Here is a 21,095-nt window from a genome sequence, read left to right on the forward strand (position 1 = left end):
GCAGTTAGTTACTTAAAAAACCTCATTTGTTGCTAGCACCTCATGTTGTCTTATTAAAATTATTTTTAATAGTGAGTATTCTGGTGAGGCCCATTAGGGAGCATTTTGATTTCTAAAATCAATGTTGGCATCAGGCGTACAGCGATGTAGGTCACAGAACTGGGTCTGTGGCGACGTGTGTGGCTGACATTGTACCTGTAGACGACATCGTGACATGCCATGCTTTGTTTTCTCGTGGTAAATTTATTATCAACAGGCGGGTTGTCATCAAAACTTGAAAACAAGTTGGCAGAAATAATAAATTGCATATATAAAAGAGACTTAAAGATTGGTTCAGTCTGCATTACAAGGTAGGAAAACTTAGATTAATTTTCCAGCTTAACAGCAGAGTAGACGCAGGTGGTCCTTTCATTTCTCTGCCTTGCTGATCTGCTGCTCTTCTGGTCTGATAATCTTCCGATCTTCAAAGCTGCATAATGAAGGTTTTCACCCTACAAATGAAAAAGGAAAGAAAGTCATTTTAAAATAATTGTTAATTACATAAATGTTATTAAAAAAAGCTCAATACTTCTGCAGTGGTTGTTGAAGGAGACCTTCTGGACTGAGAGTCTGAAAAGAATAACATATCCGTTATTGATGCCGTCTTCAGTTTGTAGGTATTAGTAATATGTAGTTGAAGTACCTGGGTCTTCAGAGTGGTTTCTCTTGTAGAGAATGAATAACAACACGGCCTGTGAAACACTTAGAAATGTGGTGAATACTAAAGCTCCTGTCAGGAGATACACAGAGTCTGTCTCAGCTGTAGAGAGACAGAAACAACACATGATCAAATACTTAGTGTCTGAAAGAGAGAACTGTATTTGAATGGAAAACAAAGTAGAAGTTGTTACTCACTCTTCACATTGAGGTTCGTCCCGTTTCCAAACAATATTTGTCCACATGAGGCAACAGCACAGTAGTAGGTCCCAGCGTTGGACACAGTAAGGTTCTTCAAAGGCAGACTGAACACACATGTATGACTTTGTTCCCCAGGTTTCCTCTCACATTGATCGTTGCTCCCTTCATGAGTGTAAATTAGTCCTGGATAATGTTCCTCAGAGTTTCTGAGCCAGTAAACTCTGTGTTCTCCACCACAGCTCCCAGTTTGTAATGTACAGTTCAGAGTCACAGAGTCTCCTGGTGGGAAAATCTCAGTTTCTGACTGTTGGACCAAAGCCTGGATGTTTAATCCTGATTCTTCAACGTGAATGATGGTGCCCCCATCAAACTCAATCTTGAATGAATGCCCAGTGACGCAGTAATAAGTCGCTGAGTCTGAGGGCTGCAGATTTGTAATCCTCAGGTTATTTAGATTTCCTTTAGTGTCTAGGGTGAAGCGGGGATTATTTTTGAACTCTCTTTGAAAAGTTCCTTCGGGGTCGTACTTGAAGACAGTAGAAATGAGTTGTGGTTTTTGACGCAAAGTTACTTTGTACCAGTAAGCCCTGGCAGGTGTATCAGGGTCACGAAAACATTGCAGAGTTACACTTTCTCCAGCTTTTACTGAAACAAATCGAGTGTCTTGTTGAACAGATGAGGAGACCTGGGGAACTGTCTGAGCTGAGATAAGGAGAGACGAATTAATATATCTTAAACCAAACATGTAAAACATACTGAAATACTCTGAAAGACTCATATTATAATGGAAGAAAAAAACTTACCAATTTTTAACAATAACACAAATGTAAGACTGACGGCAAACTGTCCAGGACTCATGTTGATCAACGAGCCGAGCTGAATGAGGAAAACTTCACGCCTTTGTTCCTTTTTGATAGACAACACTAAATCTGACACGTTATGTCATGTTCGCTACCACCTATAGGCCAGAGTGAAAAAAGGTAGATGAGGAGGAGACTGATGGACCATTTCTGCTTGTATCTTTAAAAATTGTACAAAAGTCATTTTGTATGTTTCTTTAAACATACAAATTCATTCTAAACTGTGACATCACTGCATCTTTTCATTGATTTTTTTTTTCTGTAATTTCTTAGTTTTTATTATTCTTTTCATTTAACACTTTCTTCCCCCAAACAACTTTTTGTTTCTGTAATAGAAGATAACTTCTGCTTTCTAGTCTTCAGTCATATGTTATCTTTCAAGTGTTGTTTACATCCTTCATTTCCAGCTTTATCTTCTTTGCTCTGTGAAGCTAAGGCTCCTGTTGACAACAGCCAAATCTACCACAGCCACAAAATGAGGACAACAGGAGGGTTAAGTGGAGCTCAATATACTCACTTATCTCACTTAATAATTCTGAAAAATCTGAAGGCAAGATGATCAAAAAACAAATGATTTTATTGGCACAAAAAGTCTTGCTGAGTAAATCAGAGCTTGATTGAAGGGTCCTGGCACCGTGAAGAAACTATGAGGGAAATGCCTCTAGTGCAGAGTTCCTTTAAACACTGAGAACATCGCTTCAGATATTCACAATCAGTGGTACAGATTTGTGCTCATATCAATAGCTACATATCATCATCTGACTCTTGATAAGTGATCAGTTCATAGTCTCAACACTGGAGAACATTTATTTTTGTAACCTGACATTTGGAATTTGTAATCCTTATTGTCTAATTTGAGACATATACAGTACAAAATATGTACTTCCTGATGCATTGGATACTTTATTCATCTCAAGTTTTGCTGTTGGTGTGAATAGACGGTTCTGCTTCACCATCAGTCAACGGGGTTGTTCTGGTTGCATTGCTCTGTAGCGTGTGCAGACTTTTAGTCTGTATTTATACGCTAAATACAGATTTAGTCTGTATTGCAGACTAAATCAGTGACACAGGTTTAATCTAGAAAGTTGTGATTTTATCAGTAGAGATGTAAAACTCAAAGACTCGCAGATAGTTTTTGATCTTTATTTGGGATTTCTTGATGTTAACAAAGACATGAGTTCAAAGGTTTGTACAAGCATAGTGACAGAGGAGATGGAGTTACTTTGGCCATTTCTAACAGGTGAAGCTTAATTACAACTAAATGAATAGGAATTTTTATGTTTTGGTCAAAAGCTTAACAAAGAGTTTCTACCTGAGACGTTAGCCTAACAACACAAAGAAGCAACTTCAGTTCTGAGGCCCAACACTGGAGTACACAACTTCACTAGTGGCCTCCCTCTTCCCTCTTGAGCTGCTTATTTTACTACTTCTTAAGGCAGCATGATGGAGATTGTGTACATCGTTGGACTCCTGGATAAAACAAGCAATAGAGTTAAGTCTTGAACAATGTAACTTTTACGCCAAATACAACACTGTATTGTCTTGTGGTATTGTTTTATATGTGACTGCATAAATACGCCATAATTTATATATTTTCTTTTCAACCTGCTTTATGTTGGACCAACACATGCAGGCCTAAATATAACAATCTAATGCTTTTAGGATATTTTGCAATTCATCAGCACATTCATCTTTTACCAAACCAACTTCTTAATTTCAATAAGATACAATAAGTTTTTAACGAAATATACTCTCGGTTTTTATATCTGAGTTGCACCGTCTTCTAATTATCAAGACAGCACTTCCAACAAAGGTGCTGAAGACCCCACCTTTCTTGGAGTCTTCAGCATAGCCATATCTTATCTGAAACAGTCTACTGCACCATAAGGCCTTGCTGAGACGCTACTCCGTATTAAGTTCAAACTTTTCTTTGAATGACCTGATGTTTAATTTATTTTTTGTGCTCTTTCTGCAGTCTTCTCATATTCTGAACACACTGTAAAACATGTCAGAGATAAATGATAAGAAAAAAAAATCATGCTCACATCTGCATTTGTAGCCAGAATTACCACCATGATGATGCTGAATGCTAAAGCTCCACTCAAGGCGTACAGCATGACGGGGGAGTCAGACTTTTCTGAAGAGAGACAGTGAGACGTTACAAACATCAGAGTACATTCTCACCACTTCTTGAAATGTAAGACAGTCCTTGCAAAAAGATTTGTTACTCTCATAGTCCAGATTCATCCCCTTTCCAAACAGAATGTGTCCACATGAGGCAACAGCACAGTGGTAGGTCCCGGCACTGGACATGTTCAGACTCTCTATGGTGAGGCTGTACACACAGCTGTGTGCCTGTGTGGTTGGCTTCTTCTTACACTGGTCATCACTGGCTCCATTGGTGTAAATGATCTCTGAAAGGTGTTCTTCAGAGTTTCTGAACCAGAAAACTCTGTGTTCCCCATCACAGGTCCCACTTTGTACTGTACACTTCAGAGTCACAGAACTGCCTGGCTGGATGATCTCAGATCTGGACTGATCGACCAAGGTCCAAATGTTCAGATTTGATTCTTTTACATGGACTGTAATGCCCTCTAGAAATGTATACAGATATGTATCAACTGCTGCACAGTAGTAAGTAGCAGAGTCTGACATTTGCAGATTGGAGATCCTCAAGTGGTTTTTATTTTTGCCTGTTTCCAGCTCAAATCGTGGATCATTCCAGAATTCACCCTTAAGTGAGCCATTTGTCTTATATGTATAAAACTCTGACATCAGCTGTGGTTTCTGTCCTGGAGTGTGTTTATACCAGTAGAAAATCACTCCATCAGTTTCTTTATGGAAACACTTTAAAGTCACACTTGAGCCGATGTTGACCGATTCAAAATTCAAAGACGGAGACGGTGTCTGAGCTTCCAAATGAGCTGAAAATGGATAAGAAACACACAAATTACTTTCTGCTAAGGTTGGAACATGTTGAAGACAACAGTATGCATTGAGAAGACTATGAACAGTTTTTAAAAGTCACAACTTACCCAAAGTATCCAGGATCAGACATGTCACATAGCCAATAAACATTAGAGGAGTCATTTTCTTTAAATGGTTTTGCTTCTCTGATAGAATCTCTTACTGTGCTCTACTTTCTAGAGACAAGACTGGTTGTGACAAGCCAATCAGAATGGCCTCAAGCCTCACATGATCACTGTCTGCTTTCAGTGTTAATGGTTAAAGGAAATGGACAGGGGGAAAAAACAAGTTCAGAAAAAAATATCTCCGTGAGAGTCGCTTATCTCACTTTTTGGAGGGGAAATTTGACATTCCGTGTTCTCAGAAGCTATTTAAGACCCACAACGTCTTTATATATGTGGGATAAAGGTAAGTGATAGTCGAATTCCCTATATTGTAAATTAGGGGTGTGAAAGGGGCCAAAATAAACAAAAAAAGTTGCTAGTCAAAGGCTGGACTTGTTCAATGTCTGTAGAAAACTTAATGAAATTACCTTCGAAAGAGTCTGTCACTAATAAAGCCTATATTATTCCTACAACAGACAACAATAATAACATTTTTTTTTTAATTTTAGTTCCCTTCATTTTATTTTGTTCTATTTTCAGGATTTGTTGAGTAATTTTACGTTAAAACATTCTTCTACAGGCAACAAGCACCACCAATAAAAAGAATCCTGAAGTTAAACTGTCACATACTTGGTGTCTCATCTTGGATACGACATCATCAGCGTTTTGTGATGTGGTTCTCAATATAGGATCTTCAGGTGGAGTGAAGGTGTTCATCAGTGAAACGACTCCAGTGGGGCTTTCTGTTAACCTTCATGATAGAGAGCAATCGCTTACACAAGCACATATTTCCAAACAAAAGGAGCATCTGAGCATCTTGGATATTCAGATGGGGCATCATATCATGGATGAAACATGGAAACTATGCAACACCCACAAACTCATATTTTGCGTTCAGTGTGTCCCTACATCGGCGGTCAGTCAAGTTATTGCAAAGATTTCATGGTGTCAACTGCAAATGGATTATCGAGCAGTTCAAGCCTGCTGTTTTGGGCTTTCAAATTGGTCAAATTGCCATGTGAAGTCAGCGCCAAGTGTGCTGAGTCTGGCATCAGGCAGGCTTTATGGTGAACAGAACAGCAGAGCTCACTGGAAGGTATTATTTAGACCAGTGTTTCTCAACCTTTTTTGGGTTTTGGGCCAGTGTCCCCCTAGCCTTTATCCAGGTCCCTCACCGCCCCCCACCAAAGAATTTGCAGGCTACTTTGCACTGACCATTATTTTATCATTAATATTACTATCACTATTGTAGATGGTTTGATTTTTATGCTTGTTTCTGTATTTATCGTCAAAAATAATTTCCCAGGGAACAAAAAAGTAATGGGAATAGAAATTATTTTCACAGGCGTCTAAGAAAAATGCAACGAACATTCAAGTTAAAATCAGTAGGCCTAACAGCAGCCAATCAGAGTGGAAAAAATATTCTTATTTTGTGCCATTTTCTAGTTGTTAAATCTTGCACAAAATGACCAGATAAAAGATGTTCAACATGCCAGTTTAAACTTTGATCTATTTGCAAACGACTGAGCTCTGCAACATAAAAACATGGATAGAACTGTAACTACATTAATCATAACTCTTCTTCTCTTCAGTGTTTGTCAGTTTCTGGTGGTGCAGCTCTGTGCTGCCTTCAGGAGAATGGGACATCAGAGTATCATCCATAAAACTTCACCCACATGACATTTATTGTGCAAACCAGAGCTTTCAGTGGAAAAACAAAAGTTCCAGGTCCTTTTAATGCCATACAAATATGAGACAGAAACATGGATTATATCTTTATATAGATCTGTCTATTGATTTATATATTAATAGTTTTACTGGACAGAAATTACAAAGAACAAATCTGGTTCTTAATCAGATCCTAATGAGTCAAGCTGAAAGTGTCATGGAGTCATCAGCCTCATGATATTAACACTGACAAGAAAAATAATATTGAAGACATAAATATATCAAATCCAATTAAAAATAAAAGTGATAAATTCTTTACTTAATGTCTGTAAAATATATTTATTCTCAGTACTAGCTACTGAATAAACAAACCCATGGCACTTCAACAATATTATTTTACCTTTTATCTGGAAATAGTGTCTGTTTATTCTTGCCATACAGTCCTCTGTATTAATTATTGCTCGAAAGGTCTTGCCATACCAGTTTATTCCTTAGTTTCTTAGTTCATTCTTACATTTTGTTATTCATTCATTTCCATTTAGTTTCTTTTGATTAGTTTTATCCTCTCTTGGTTTATTGCTATGTCCACTTTAGTTTCTTTCCTGTTGCTAGATTTATTTTATAGTTTATTGACCATCAGTAATTTTCACTCATCACCTGCTGTGCCACCTAATCGTCTTGTTTTTCACATTGTATTGATTTTTTCACTGTTCAGCGCCAGATTCTCTGTTTTTATGCCATAATTCACATCTAGTTCGTCGCTCCGTTTTTTGTTCCTCTTCTCCTGTTTCAGAGTTTTGCGCAATGTGCGCGTCGTTATTTATTTATTTTTTTAAGACCCTAAGGTGCAGGGCGTATCGATGGGGAAAAGGCAGACTGACATAGACCTTTTAAAACAACGGAAACAATTTCTGTATTGTGATTATTGAAATTTAAAAGTGCTGCGGTACCATTGTTGTCAGTTATAAAATGAACGCTCTCTATCGTGGTATCACCCATGGAGGGATTTCTTTATATCTTTATTTAAATTGGTTCATTTTTCAGATGGATACTCAGTGAGGGTATCGTGATTTTAGCTACCAGTAGCAGGAGAACGGAGCTGCGCCAAGAAGCTAACAGAAGCTAACAAACACTGAATAGAAGAAGAGCTGCCATCGATACAGTTGGAGCCAAGCAACTGCATGATTTAATGTTACACAATACAGTTTTACCAAGTTGCTCAAAGTCTAAACTGGTATTGTTGTGCATTTAAGGTGTAAAGTTTACCTTTGACCAAAAGCCCCCCAAAGGCATCCCAGCGCCCCCCTTTTGTAAAAATGTCCGCCAGCGCCCCCTGCCGTCCTCTGAACGCCCCCTGGGGGGCGGTACCGCCCACGTTGAGAACAGCTAATTTAGACCCTTGTCATTGGGTAGTTTGAAAGGTGAAAAAATATATAAGCATGAGAAAGTATTAACTTTGAGGTGACTGAAACAAAATGGCATGAAAATTTCACCAAGAAATTCTTGTCATTATAAAATTTCACCCTCAATGGGTCCTGTAGTCCATCCATCAACATCTGACTCCTGATGAATTATCAGTTCCATGTCTCAACAGTGGAGAACATCTATTGGCATTTGGTATTGTAATCCTTATTGTTTAATTTGAGACATATACAGAACAAAATATGTACTTTGTGATGCATGGATATTTTATTCATCTCAAGTTTCACTGTTGGTGTGAATAGACAGTTCTGGATCTGCTTCACCATCAGTCAACTGTGTTGTTCTGGTTGCATTGCTCTGTAGCGTGTGCAGACTAAAAACCTTTACTTCTGTCAGGCAGAGACTATTAGTCTGTATTTAGTCTGTATTTACAGACTAAATACAATCTGTATAACAGACTAAATCAGTGACAGGTTTAGTCTAGAAAGCTGTCATCATATCAGTAGAGACGTAAAACTCAAAGACTCGCAGATAGTTTTTGATCTTTATTTGGGATTTCTTGATGTTAACAAAGACACAAGTTCAAATGTTTTGTACAAGCATAGTGACAGAGGAGATGGAGTTACTTTGGTCATATCTAAAAGGTGAAGCTTAATTACAGCTAAATGAATGGGAAAATTTATGTTTTGGTCAAAAGCTTAACAAAGAGTTTCTACCGGAGACGTTAGTCTAACAGCACATAGAAGCAACTTCAGTTCCGAGGCCCAACGCTGGAGTACACAACATCATCGGTGGCGTCCCTCTTCCCTCTTGATCTGCTGAGTTTACTGCTTCTTAAAGCAGCATAATGGAGATTTTCTGCATCCTCGTAATCCTGAATAAACAATAGAGTTAAGTCTTGGAACAGCGTAGCTTTAATGCCAAGTACAACACTGTATTGTCTTGTAGTACTGTTATATACGTGACCGCATAAATATGGCATAATTTATATATTCTCTTTTCAACACATGCAGGCCTAAATCTAACAATCAGACATGTCTGCTGAATAACAAAATGTTGCTGAATTTTGTAATTCAGCAGCACATCTATCATTTACCAGACCAAATTCTCAATTTCAACAAGATACATATGATGTTTTCAAAGAAAATATTCTTCGTTTTTCTTTCTGAGTTGCAATGTCTTCTAATAAATAAAGGTGGGGTTTAAATACCACGACTACTGTTGGCGTCTTCACCTGTTCCCTATAAGTTTTGAAATAAAATTATAATTTCCCTAAAAAAAAGACATTAATAACCTAGCCATATCTTATCTGAAACGGTCTACTACACCATAAATCCCAAATTCAAACTTTTCTTTGAATGACCTGATGTTGAATTAATTTTTAAAGAAGGTATTTCACTGATTAAAAGGTTTAATATTTTAGCTGGTGTTTTAACTCGATATCAGTGAGTGTCTTGAACTGCAAAATCATTGATGTGTTGTGTTGAGAATAAACTATTCTGATTTTTCCCTTTATCTCTGTCAGCTAGTTGCTAAGCTAAAGCTAAAAGGAAATGACATGTTAGGAAACACCCTCCAAGCTAAGTTACAGGATATGACAAACTAGGTAACGCCCTTTTTGGGGTGTACCTTACAGAGAGGCTAACAATGGGAGTGGGAAACTGTACTGGGTGCCATTTCGTCTGTTAGCTCTTAAAGGTAGCAGGTCATAATGGACCAGCTGTATTTTGGTATTGATAAATGGAATTCATGAATTCAACTCACTGGCTCTTCTGTAACCTCACACATCAAGAACTCAGCATGGAGAACGATTAATTCTCCACAGCTGCTAGGAACTTAGCCCTCAGCTGTAGGCGATTTCCACTAGGGGATTTCTCAAGGGCTCAGCATTATTGAGTCATGATTCTCTTGTATGCTGTCCAAACATATTTATGGTTTAAAGTAAAGAAAAGTGGTGTTTGTTTAGCATCCTCCAGCTGTTATAATTTCTGTCAGGTTTTGATGATCAGCCTGTGTCTCATAGCTGACGGACGATGGGCGATGATGTATCTCTGTTCTGTGTCGGCTACAAAGGGAGCAACTGCCTGCTTTGTACTTTTAGTTACGCCTTTTTTAGAGGCCATTAACTGACATGTGGAAGTCTGTTAATAAAAAAATTATTTGGTTCCACATTTCAAACGTCACTGGAGCCTTCCTCTCACCAGATCTTTGTCTCTCTCCATGTACCTTGAAAGTATGTGAAGTTGTGCCAGAAGCTTTTGGTAATTTTTAAAGGCACAACGTCACATTTATGTATTATAAATTCTATTTGGTTTTATGAAATATACCAATTTTTTTATTATATTTTTATTTGCAGTAAGTCACACGCTTTTAAATTAACAGAAAAAACATTATAATAGTCATATAATTAATGACTATATAATTATAGTCATTAAAAATATAAAGTTTTACCAAAAAGGCATAATTATCATTTTTATATTGTCATGTATTTTGGTTTATCTTACTACTTTAGTGAACTGTTAACGTTTTTTCATCATGACTTATTTTATAACCTGCTGTAAAATAGCATTTTGAACCTACAATTTAATGACAGATCATATAAAAATGTAACCTGGTGAATTTCCGTGTAGACAACACTGTGTGATACTTAGAGCATTAATATTGCTTTTGATCTACTCTTTCTGCAGCCTTCTGGTATTCTGAACACACTGTAAAACATTTCGCTGAGAAATAAAAAAGAAATAAAATTGCTCACATCTGCATGTAGAGCTGAGGCTGCTGAGGATCTCTCTGGAGAGTCTGTCGGCACAAATAAAAGCAACAAAACAAGGGTTTAGGAATATTATGCATGGTATATTTGAGGAGTTTTTTAAACGTAGTTTTATGCTCCGATAACAAAGTGGTCAACCAGTAACCTGGTAATAAAATGTTATTTACAAAAAACTGGATGTGTTACTTCAATAGGATGTATATATTAAGTTAAAAAAAACATCAGAAACCAAACCATAATTAGAGTTAAAAGCAAAAAAAAAAGCAAAAACATAAATAGATTAAAAATGAAAAAAGAAAAAGAAACACAATAACCTTTTACTGTTTGACTCTAATAATTTCTAAATAAGTCAAACTTTACCTTTGCAGGACTTGGTCTTGTGCAGTTTTTGAGATAGAATTATAACCATGATGGTGCTGAATACTAAAGCTCCACTCAAGGCGTACAGCAGAACGGGGGGGTCAGACTTTTCTGAAGAGAGACAGTGAGACGTTACAAACATCAGAGTACATTCTCTCCACTTCTTGAAATGTAAGACAGTCCTTGCAAAAAGATTTGTTACTCTCATAGTCCAGATTCATCCCCTTTCCAAACAGAATGTGTCCACATGAGGCAACAGCACAGTGGTAGGTCCCGGCATTGGACATGTTCAGACTCTCTATGGTGAGGCTGTACACACAGCTGTGTGCCTGTGTGGTTGGCTTCTTCTTACACTGGTCATCACTGGCTCCATTGGTGTAAATGATCTCTGGAAGGTGTTCTTCAGAGTTTCTGAACCAGAAAACTCTGTGTTCCCCATCACAGGTCCCACTTTGTACTGTACACTTCAACGTCACAGATCTGCCTGGCTGGATGATCTCAGATCTGGACTGATCGACCAAGGTCCAAATGTTCAGATTTGATTCTTTTACATGGACTGTAATGCCCTCTAGAAATGTATACAGATATGTATCAACTGCTGCACAGTAGTAAGTAGCAGAGTCTGACATTTGCAGATTGGAGATCCTCAAGTGGTTTTTATTTTTGCCTGTTTCCAGCTCAAATCGTGGATCATTCCAGAATTCACCCTTAAGTGAGCCATTTGTCTTATATGTATAAAACTCTGACATCAGCTGTGGTTTCTGTCCTGGAGTTTGTTTATACCAGTAGAAAATCACTCCATCAGTTTCTTTATGGAAACACTTTAAAGTCACACTTGAGCCGATGTTGACCGATTCAAAATTCAAAGACGGAGACGGTGTCTGAGCTTCCAAATGAGCTGAAAATGGATAAGAAACACACAAATAACTTTCTGCTAAGGTTGGAACATGTTGAAGACAACAGTATGCATTGAGAAGACTATAAAAAAATTTTAAAAGTCACAACTTACCCAAAGTATCCAGGATCAGACATGTCACATAGCCAATAAACATTAGAGGAGTCATTTTCTTTAAATGGTTTTGCTTCACTGATAGAATCTCTTAATGTGCTCTACTTTCTAGAGACAAGACTGGTTGTGACAAGCCAATCAGAATGGACTCAAGCCTCACATGATCACTGTCTGCTTTGAGTATTCATGGTTGAGACTTGGTCATCTCGATTTACAGAAGGTAAATGTTACATTCCATGTTCTTAGAAGTTATTTAAGACTCACTAAATATATCTGGGATACCGTGACCACGTAATCAGTGGTCACGTTAGTTAAATGTCTTATATTGTAAATCAGGTTGTCAAACTCCAACACACAGAGGGCCAAATTTAAATAAAAAGGTGTTAGTTGAGGACTGGACTGGTTTAATATTTATGGAAGACTTACTGCGCATGCTGAACCTGGAACTAAACAAGTCTATGTTATGTAAAGCCATTTTTTACTTGCGTAATTTTGAGTGAAAACATTCAAAATTACTCTACAGGCAAACAAGCAAAATATCATTTTTTATTCGAAGGAAAATCAAATGTCTTTTAAAAGCAAGCAGAAAAAATCTCAAAGTCAAACTACCAGGTAGTTGGTGTCTCATGGAAACAAGTTGATCAACGTTTCGTGATTATGCTCTGAGTTGAGTAAATCTTCAGGTTGAGTGAAGGTGTTCATCAGTGAGACGACTCCTTTGGAATGTTCCGTTACAGAGAGAATGATTGCTCACACGACTATGTGTGACTTAACATAGGGAACATTTGAGCAGGTTGGCATGGATGGGGCATTGTGTCGGGATGTAATGTAGAAACTCTGCAGCACCCACAGACTCAGGTTTTCCTTTCAGTATGTGAAGCGAGTGAAGTCAGCGCAAAGTATGTTGAGCTTTTCACCAAACTGTGTACTTGTGAAGATGCCAGTACAGACCTGCTTCTTCTTAGTTTGGCAGCACAAGGAATGACTTGCAATTTCTTGCAGCATCTTTATCTCCCGCAGGAGCAACTTGGTTTTCAAAACTCTCACTATAGCCAAAAACATCAGTGTTGACATGGGCACACAGTGGTTCTTGGTGGACGATCCAATAGTAAGCTGTTAGCACTCCCATGAAGTTTTCCTTCTGCATCTTCTCCAAGGTCCTTTCCCACAATCCACCCATATAACCTTAGATGACATTTTTTATGTCTTCTTTAACTAAGTCTCTTCTGAGGTGCCAGAGTTTGGCAGATGAAATCAAAGCACCAAGGAGCACCAAGGGTGGACATGACTTATCCGAGGTTTCTAGTGGCTCTGTGCATTGTGGGTCTGTCATGGTTGAAATTACACTGCATTGTAACACATTCCAAATTTGGAATCATATTGGACCAGGACCTTGTTCTCTACTTTATTTTCAAATTTTGATAAACAGTTTCTGGTGTTAAGCTAACAATAGTGACACCAAGTATGGTCGCCTGCTGCTGTAACCTACCTGCTTCAGTGTTTCTTAGAGATGGTATTTCGTCTACCGTGATTGCAAATTTACACCAAAAGAAGAAAGAACCGGTCATTCGTGAAGGTACTTTTAAAGGTAAGTAATCTCTACCTTCTAGAGGTTAGCAGTTTGTCCCACTTTTCCAGTTTTTCTGTTTTTCAGACTTGTTCAGAGTCCTTCCAATGAATAACCACTCTCACTGTAGAACCATTAAATTACCTTCCAATCCTTGGTAGATTGATAGACAATTAATCATTGCTGGTATCTTTTTCTACTTGACATAGTCGCATATTTCTCAGATTTTTTTAAATTCGACCCTCTGCACAGTCCCACTGGTATCCAGATTTTTCATGTCCTCAAATGGGATTACCATTTTATCTTTATACCTGGTGGAAAGGAGCTAAATGGTTATATAGAAAGCACAATTTATCAATCACAGTAGGAAATTCTGATCATACTTTACTTTTAACTGCGCTGAAGTTATCTAATTTCTAATATCTGATTGACCACTAAATGCACTAAAAGGCAATTTGAGGCATGTTAGAGAGCATCATCTACGATTCTTCAAAATCTGAGCTGGAATAGTCTATGATTATTACAGGTTCTTTGACAATGTCTTTAGTTAGTGAAACCTTTGTGCAAATAATAATATGGGATTATCCTCTTAAGAATTATTATTGTTATTATTATTTTTTACTGGGAGACAGAAAGAGAGCTTAACAACCGAAACTGATGTAAAGTCATACATGCCGCTACATCTTCATCACGTTCAAAATGTCCTACAGTTGCTCAACTTTTGTTGTTCCAGTGGTTTACAGCAAGTCCAGATTACACAGATATGGTTGACGCTGGAAGCTCAAGGCCATGCAGCCTCTTCCGCCTTGGCAAGAACAATTGTTTCCACTGGTGGAAACTTTTGCTGAGTAGGTCAAACCACCGTCACCACACGAGGGGACAGTAGACGGTAAGAGACAATTGTGCACCAAAAGATCCAACCGGTGCTCACAGACATATTAATAGAACGCAGGGGAATTTTTTTAAGGTGACTGCAGTGTCTATGTCTGTGTTCAGTTTTAATCTACATGCATGGGAATTCTGCTGATGGTTAGTTGGTGTAGAGTCAACCTTGAATCTTGAGTGATAATGAACAGAGACTGAATCATGTAGCCAGGAGGACGAGTAACTTATGTGTCATTACTGACATCAATGGTAATATTGGTGCGATTGTTCTGACTGGAACTTATTAGCTACTTATTTGATACTTCTAATACAAGTGTAGTGCTAAAGAAGCTTTTTGTATAATGTGAAATGTCTTCAAGAGGAGAGGGTCCACTTGGCATTTATGATTAGCACTAGTGGCCATGGTTTGGTTTCAGAAACCAGCTTGTAGCTCTTACAGATGTTTTCCAAATACAGAAAAAATGTCATTTGCCGTACCTTACCACAGGTGGAGTATGTGTTTTTTGTATTTTTGTGATAGAAGATTATCTTGAAGGATGTCACAAACCTTTTTCATTGAAAAAGTTTGATACCAACAAATAAGGCTGTATTATATGGAGTGGAGAAACATGGGTCACATTTTTCTGTGTCACTACAGTCACGTTGTGCCGTAGTGATACAGAACTTTTATGTTGAGTATTTTTTCTTATTGTTTATAATAGATTTTTAGCTATATATCATATTCACACCTCCAAATACCCGCAACAAAAATCTAATCGGCATATTTTATCTTTATTTAATAACTTGCTGCAGTATGTAACTTATATAAAAAAGTATTTTTCTACACGTTTGTTGAAACTGTCATCATCTCACTAAGAGGTTGGTATGAGACATATAATCTGTGAAAAAAAAAGAATCAACCTCCTCTGCCTTCTTTTAGAAACCACCCCATCCCTTGCTCTCTGCAGTGCTGCAGCTAACAGAGACTGTTGTTAATGCTAAAGCTAGTTAGTATGGCCACTGATGTGGTGGTTAATTTGGTTTCCTGTAACAGTAAGTTGTTCCTCCTCTATTAGCACGTTAAGCAACAAGAACAATGAGACTGATTGACAGCGCTAAGGCCCTCCTCCTGGTTCTGATTGGTTGTTTTTGTTGCGAATACGTGGGAGCGCTGCACTTCTTCACACTTTTTCACAGATTATCTGTCTCATAAGGTACTGTCACAATATGGTGGCAGTACTAACATATATTTAAAAAACATGTTTTTTTAATAAACATTATATAACTTAAGTCAAGTTTAAGTACTAAAGTTATGTTCTCTAATTCCCCTAGATATTGTATATGTTCATATCTTGCTCTCTACTGTTGTTGTTTTATTGTATTTCTGTATGTTCTTTATTTGAAATGGTTATTTGTAAAAAGAAAAGAGAACAGGAGGAGACATTGACCAGTCTTCATCTACTTCAAAATAAGAGCATCAACATAAATGGCTAAGTATTTGAAGAAAACTTGACAACTAACATTTCAACACATATCAACATTTAAAGCTCTGCAGGCCTCACTTGCCTTAGTTGCAGACAATGTTCATGATTTAACAGTAAAGAGACTAAGTTTCAAGGGGTAAAAAAACTAGTCTGAAAGAGACAAACAGTGTCTCAAAAAACATGATTTCCCAAGAGCTTAAATGTAAATATAACATAACAAAATATTTTTCATTGATTGACTGGGAAAAGTTGGATTTATTGGAAGGTAGACACTGTCTGTCATGAAAATGAAAGCATAAACTTCCTAAAGTCACTTCAGCATCAATCAAGCATAAATAGGCACCTAAAAGTGAATAACCACATTTCTTTTCTACTTAATTGGATGGTTTGGGCTGTTTTTCGTAGAGAACACAATATGAAAATCTATGTTTGACGTGATCAGACTAACAAAATAAAGAAAATAGCTCTCTATGTATAATAAAAGCAAAAACATTTTCAAGGATTACAAAAAGCAAATTTGGACACGACGTCTTTTAGGTGGCGGCTGGAATTTCCTTCACATAGTTTTAAAATCTCGTTAGCTGTTCTTTAAAACAACGCATGCAAACAAACAAACTCAGAGAGATGTTTGATACTCACAAATTTCATAAAGAAGAAGAAGAAAAGCCGGAAAGCTGTATCGTCACTGAACCTCTTCTGTATTTGCCGTTCATATTCACAAACGCACAGAACTCTTTCCATGAGACAAAGGCTGCTTGTGATTGGCTAAGCTGGAAGGTTTGGTTAAAATGCGTCGCTTGACGCCTTTGACTGTCCAAATGATCTGTCTGATTACGTGACAGAGGGGGGTGCAGTGGGTTAGGTTCAGCCCTTTCAGTGGCATCATCTTTTTCTTTTTTCGCAATGAAGGACAGCAAGCACTATGATATGCACACATGAGAATAACTTGGTCTTAAAGTAGACAAGATAGGTCAGCTTTTTTGCAGGTAAAATGTCCAGAGAACTCAAAAGAATGAAACATGTTATGTGACATTTGTCAGTATTTTGCTTTGTATTGTGTGTGAAAAGAAAATATGTGTTTGCGTATTCTTGGTGTTCAACAGTTTGAGTAATTTAAGATAAATTTGAGATAATTTTGTGTTTAGAAGCTGTAGTAAAGACAAAAATAAAGTTGTATGTAGCAAACAGACAGTACTGTAGTTCTAATATACTCTTGCTGGCCAAAAAAAAACTTACACCAAACTAACGGTAACACGCTGATACTACTTTCGACTTTGATCACGGCACACATTCACTCTGGTACTTATTGGATAAGCCTCTGCAATGTTACCAGATTTATTCATTTTTCACCAAAGTTTTGTACGGAGAATGAGAGAGTTCTATCAATGTGCAAAGCCTTCTCCTTCCCATCCCAGAGATTCTCTGTGGAGTTAAGGTTTGGACTCTCTGGAGGGCAGTCCAGGTGTGAAAATGATGTCCCATACTCCTTGAACCATTCTGCCACAATTTGAGTCTGATGAATCCTGACTTTGTCATCTGGGAACATGATGAGATAACCTGGTCATTCATTATTGAAATCGTCAGAGGTAGTGATTATCCATCCGTCCATCAATTTTCTTACATCCTTATCCCATTGGGATAATGAGGGGTTTTGGTACCTATCTCCAGCGGTCAACGGGTGAGAGGAGGGGTCACCCTGGACAGGTCAGCAGTCCATCTTATGTGTGCACAGTGGTTCAGCTCCCTCTTCATTTTGCATGTGGAAATGCTTTTGTTGATATTTGATTTCACCAAATATCTAAGTGATCGTCAATCATGAGCATTCAGAATTTTTTTTCCATCCACACTACTTCTTCAAAGTCAACAGTTCTCCACTTTCCATCCAGACATTAATAATCCGCTGTACAGTTCTTGACCCAGATTTAGTAGTTAATCTGGTTTGACCCGTGCCAGTGATTTGACCACCCTTAAACAGACACACATCCTTTTCAGGACAAGGTGATGTGTCTTTAGACATGTAGGTTGAAGAAATGAGAAGCTATGTATTGCATTAGTTTGTGTTCAATAACTTGTTGCCAAGTAAATAAAATAATTATCCAGTAGGATCCTTGTGCCTGTTTACTTAGTTCAATCCAGATGATGAGTTTTATTGGCCTGGAAACGCATAATACTGCCTGTACTAAAGCACATATACATGTTTTAGCATGTGGTGTTTGTTTCCATCGTCATCATCATCCAACTCAAGAGATTATAAAGATCAAAATATTCAATATTTTTTATTAGATTGAAAACAATCACCAAAAGTGATTTGGTCTAAAACCAAAATGGGATCAGAGTCACAAACAGCGCTTTGGGTAAACGTGTATTCTTTAAATGTACTTTATAGATAAAATGGATGGATTGGATAAATGAAGTACAACAGTTCTTTGTTTACAAAATAAAAGTCAGTTGGAAGTAACAGCAAGGCGTCAGTATGACATGGTGGCACAATATGTCAAGCGTTTTCTGCAAATTACCGTATCTGTTTTGTCTGATAAGATAATATAAGAGGAAACACAAACCGGTCAGCTAAAGCCTTAAACAGAATTATTTTGACAAAAAGAAAATCATATTACTGCTTCATGTCTCAAAGTCGACTGCTACACCACATTATGAGCTTTTCTACATCTACACTTCTTTACCACACATGAAATACGTAATTGGAACATCTTGAAGCGAAGAACAACCTGGCCATGTGCTCTCTGCTTTCTGATTGGCTCTTTCAGCATGGGCGGTTCCAGACCTGCTACAACTAAATACTGAAGAGATGATACTGAATAATAATAATAATAATAATAATAATAATAATAATAATAATAATAATAATAATAATAATAATAATAATAATAATAATAATAATAATACATTTTATTTCAAAGGCGCCTTTCTGGCACTCAAGGACACCGTACAAGAGTACAAAATAGTGACAGAACCAAATAAAATATAACAATTAAAAAATGGATAGAAATAAATAAAACAAAACAATGTATCTATATACAATCTATGTAAAATCAGGCAAACCAATTGTGTCATGTGGAAAAGGCAGATCTAAAAAGGTGTGTTTTGAGCAATCACAATATTCACTGACACAGAGACTGAAGCCAATTGATCCCAGGGACCAATTTCATTTTTACACATTTGCTTCAGCAAAGAATATAAAATGAAGATGTTCAGTCGTATTGAAATGAGATCACAGTTTTCATCTGCTGGACTCTGAGGTTCACTTCTTAATCGATCAAATATTTCCCTGTTCTTTGTTTTGTTTTGTTTCATTCTTTATTTCTGGTCCTCCATAAAGAAACACTGACCCCACCCTGACCTCCCTCATAAATTTGGCCTCGCTTCCCAACAGTGTTTTGGCAAATTATTTCCCATGAAAAAGTGAGTTTTCATAGCTTGATAAAACTTTAACATTTTATGTAGCCTTATTATTATTTCTTGTGATGGCAGACCTCAGGAAAAACATGTGACTGTAAATAGTAAATTAATTTTAAAATAGGCAGAACAAAATATTTTCACAAAATCTATAAAACGCTCTACAGCTCAAAAAGTATTCAACATATTGAGAAAACCAAGGCTTGCACAAAGCAGATGCAACTCTGTGCTTACAGGCAAACAAATAAATAGATTTTTGCTACATGCGGTCATGGTGGTTTGAGAGAAACAGAATCAGATCCGCATTGGCCAGAAAATTTCCTAGCTTGCTCTGGAAACTTAAACAATTAAAATAAGTACTTTTTTGGCTCCTTTTTGATGCATTTGCAATGTTTTTTTTCTGTATTTAGCTTTCTTTCTAAATGCATGAATAAAATTTAGTGTAAAAAAGACTGGAATATAATGGTTAAAATCCAAAAACAGTAAATTAAAAGCAGGCCTTCTCTAGCTAACCCTATCAGAGGAGCTGTTGTTTCTACATCAGAGCTATGACCACATCCTGTCAGGGTGGAGGAGGGGTGGCGCTGACTGAACCGCTGGGGCAGAGGTCGACGTGATCGGCCGGAGCGGGAACTCAGCTGCAGCAAACTTTTTTTTTTTGTTTCTTTGTTTTCTATATTAGTCAGCTGCAGAGAGTAAAATCTTCTCTGTCCTTTTCTGAGGCAGCAAATCTGAAGGAAGCGTATGAAATTTCAAAGTTTGATGCTGACTTGAGGCTCTAACAATGCGCCTTGTGCCCCCCTTTTCAACCACAGCCTGACCCAGAACAAGGTTTCGGTGTGACAGGAGACATTCTGTAGAGGAGAATTCAACCTCATCTGCAGCTCTCTGATGAGGTTGCAGCATCAGAGCACGTTAGTAAAAAAAAGACAAGGTGATAAAGTGAAAAACTAAAGGTTATTTATGCGGCACGTGTCGTAGAAAAAACCTCCGAAAGTGCTGTAGAGGTTAAAATGTACTAAATCTGAACACAAAAAAATGCAGCAAATATATTTAAAACGCCAAGATCCTTTATTCCCACACATTATAACCTTTTAAAATGACCCTATAAATAAATTTAGATAGTGACAATTGCTGCATCATAAAGTATTTTAAGTTTCAATGAGGTTTGGTGCTGTCACTGCATTCATTTACCCAAAGAGTCCAGAAAAGAAAACAACATTTTATTTTTTGAAAAATTTAGTTCTAAAATGGTCACGCAGATATTTTGCAACTGCTCTCGTTTGTATATGTATGTCAGTATATATCCCATACACTGAATTTAGGTCAAATTATTTTGGACGTTTGCTACTCACTGGAGACTTCCGGGAGGATTTATGTGGTTTGTTTGGTAGCCTGCTGCCCTCTGCTGGTCAAAATCCTTACTTTACTGATTATCCAGACTTGAATTTCGTTTCATAAACTGTTCACTTAACTGAAGAGCTCATCACACACCAACTGACTGTGAGTTTGACAGTTGACGCTGGAGGCATTGATGATGAGAAAGGCATCTACACTGGAAAAACAAGAGAGTAAGGTGATTACAGCATTGTTCTCATAGAGACACAAAACACACACACTATATATATATATACATGGGTGAAAGTAGTTTTAAATTCTTGGGGGTTCTATGACAAAAGAGTATATATATATATATATATATATATATA

The 21,095-nt window shown here is 37.3% G+C and overlaps 3 protein-coding genes across 3 annotated transcripts; all 3 read right to left on the reverse strand.

The window, feature by feature from the left end:
• Window positions 1-365: 365 nt before the first annotated feature.
• LOC103472767 (V-set and immunoglobulin domain-containing protein 1-like) lies at window positions 366-1,760 on the reverse strand. The gene is made up of 5 exons (XM_008422600.1): window positions 1,701-1,760; window positions 895-1,599; window positions 683-799; window positions 569-609; window positions 366-491 (listed from the first exon to the last, which is right to left on the reverse strand). The coding sequence occupies exons 1-5, from the start codon at window positions 1,753-1,755 to the stop codon at window positions 366-368; spliced, it is 1,044 nt and encodes a 347-aa protein (XP_008420822.1). The 5' UTR covers window positions 1,756-1,760.
• Window positions 1,761-2,965: 1,205 nt separating this feature from the next.
• LOC103472724 (uncharacterized) lies at window positions 2,966-4,848 on the reverse strand. The gene is made up of 4 exons (XM_008422541.2): window positions 4,793-4,848; window positions 3,986-4,681; window positions 3,803-3,894; window positions 2,966-3,227 (listed from the first exon to the last, which is right to left on the reverse strand). The coding sequence occupies exons 1-4, from the start codon at window positions 4,845-4,847 to the stop codon at window positions 3,105-3,107; spliced, it is 966 nt and encodes a 321-aa protein (XP_008420763.1). The 5' UTR covers window position 4,848; the 3' UTR covers window positions 2,966-3,104.
• Window positions 4,849-8,488: 3,640 nt separating this feature from the next.
• Window positions 8,489-12,113, reverse strand: LOC103472725 (uncharacterized). The gene is made up of 5 exons (XM_008422543.1): window positions 12,058-12,113; window positions 11,251-11,946; window positions 11,049-11,159; window positions 10,674-10,717; window positions 8,489-8,792 (listed from the first exon to the last, which is right to left on the reverse strand). The coding sequence occupies exons 1-5, from the start codon at window positions 12,110-12,112 to the stop codon at window positions 8,670-8,672; spliced, it is 1,029 nt and encodes a 342-aa protein (XP_008420765.1). The 5' UTR covers window position 12,113; the 3' UTR covers window positions 8,489-8,669.
• Between the last annotated feature and the right edge of the window lie 8,982 nt (window positions 12,114-21,095).

Source organism: Poecilia reticulata, linkage group LG11 (genome assembly GCF_000633615.1).
Source record: "Poecilia reticulata strain Guanapo linkage group LG11, Guppy_female_1.0+MT, whole genome shotgun sequence".
In the NCBI taxonomy this organism is placed as follows: Eukaryota; Metazoa; Chordata; class Actinopteri; order Cyprinodontiformes; family Poeciliidae; genus Poecilia; species Poecilia reticulata.

Coding starts and splice junctions, on each gene's coding strand:
- LOC103472767 (XM_008422600.1), bottom strand. CDS start 1,755: ATGAGTCCTGGACAGTTTGCCGTCAGTCTTACATTTGTGTTATTGTTA. Junction 800..894: donor GACGAACCTCAATGTGAAGA/GTGAGTAACAAC, acceptor GTCTCTCTACAG/CTGAGACAGACTCTGTGTAT. Junction 492..568: donor CTTCAACAACCACTGCAGAA/GTATTGAGCTTT, acceptor TTTCATTTGTAG/GGTGAAAACCTTCATTATGC.
- LOC103472724 (XM_008422541.2), bottom strand. CDS start 4,847: ATGACTCCTCTAATGTTTATTGGCTATGTGACATGTCTGATCCTGGAT. Junction 4,682..4,792: donor TCTGATCCTGGATACTTTGG/GTAAGTTGTGAC, acceptor ATCCATTTTCAG/CTCATTTGGAAGCTCAGACA. Junction 3,895..3,985: donor GATGAATCTGGACTATGAGA/GTAACAAATCTT, acceptor GTCTCTCTTCAG/AAAAGTCTGACTCCCCCGTC.
- LOC103472725 (XM_008422543.1), bottom strand. CDS start 12,112: ATGACTCCTCTAATGTTTATTGGCTATGTGACATGTCTGATCCTGGAT. Junction 11,947..12,057: donor TCTGATCCTGGATACTTTGG/GTAAGTTGTGAC, acceptor ATCCATTTTCAG/CTCATTTGGAAGCTCAGACA. Junction 8,793..10,673: donor CCTCAGCTCTACATGCAGAT/GTGAGCAATTTT, acceptor TTGTTTATTCAG/GATTACGAGGATGCAGAAAA.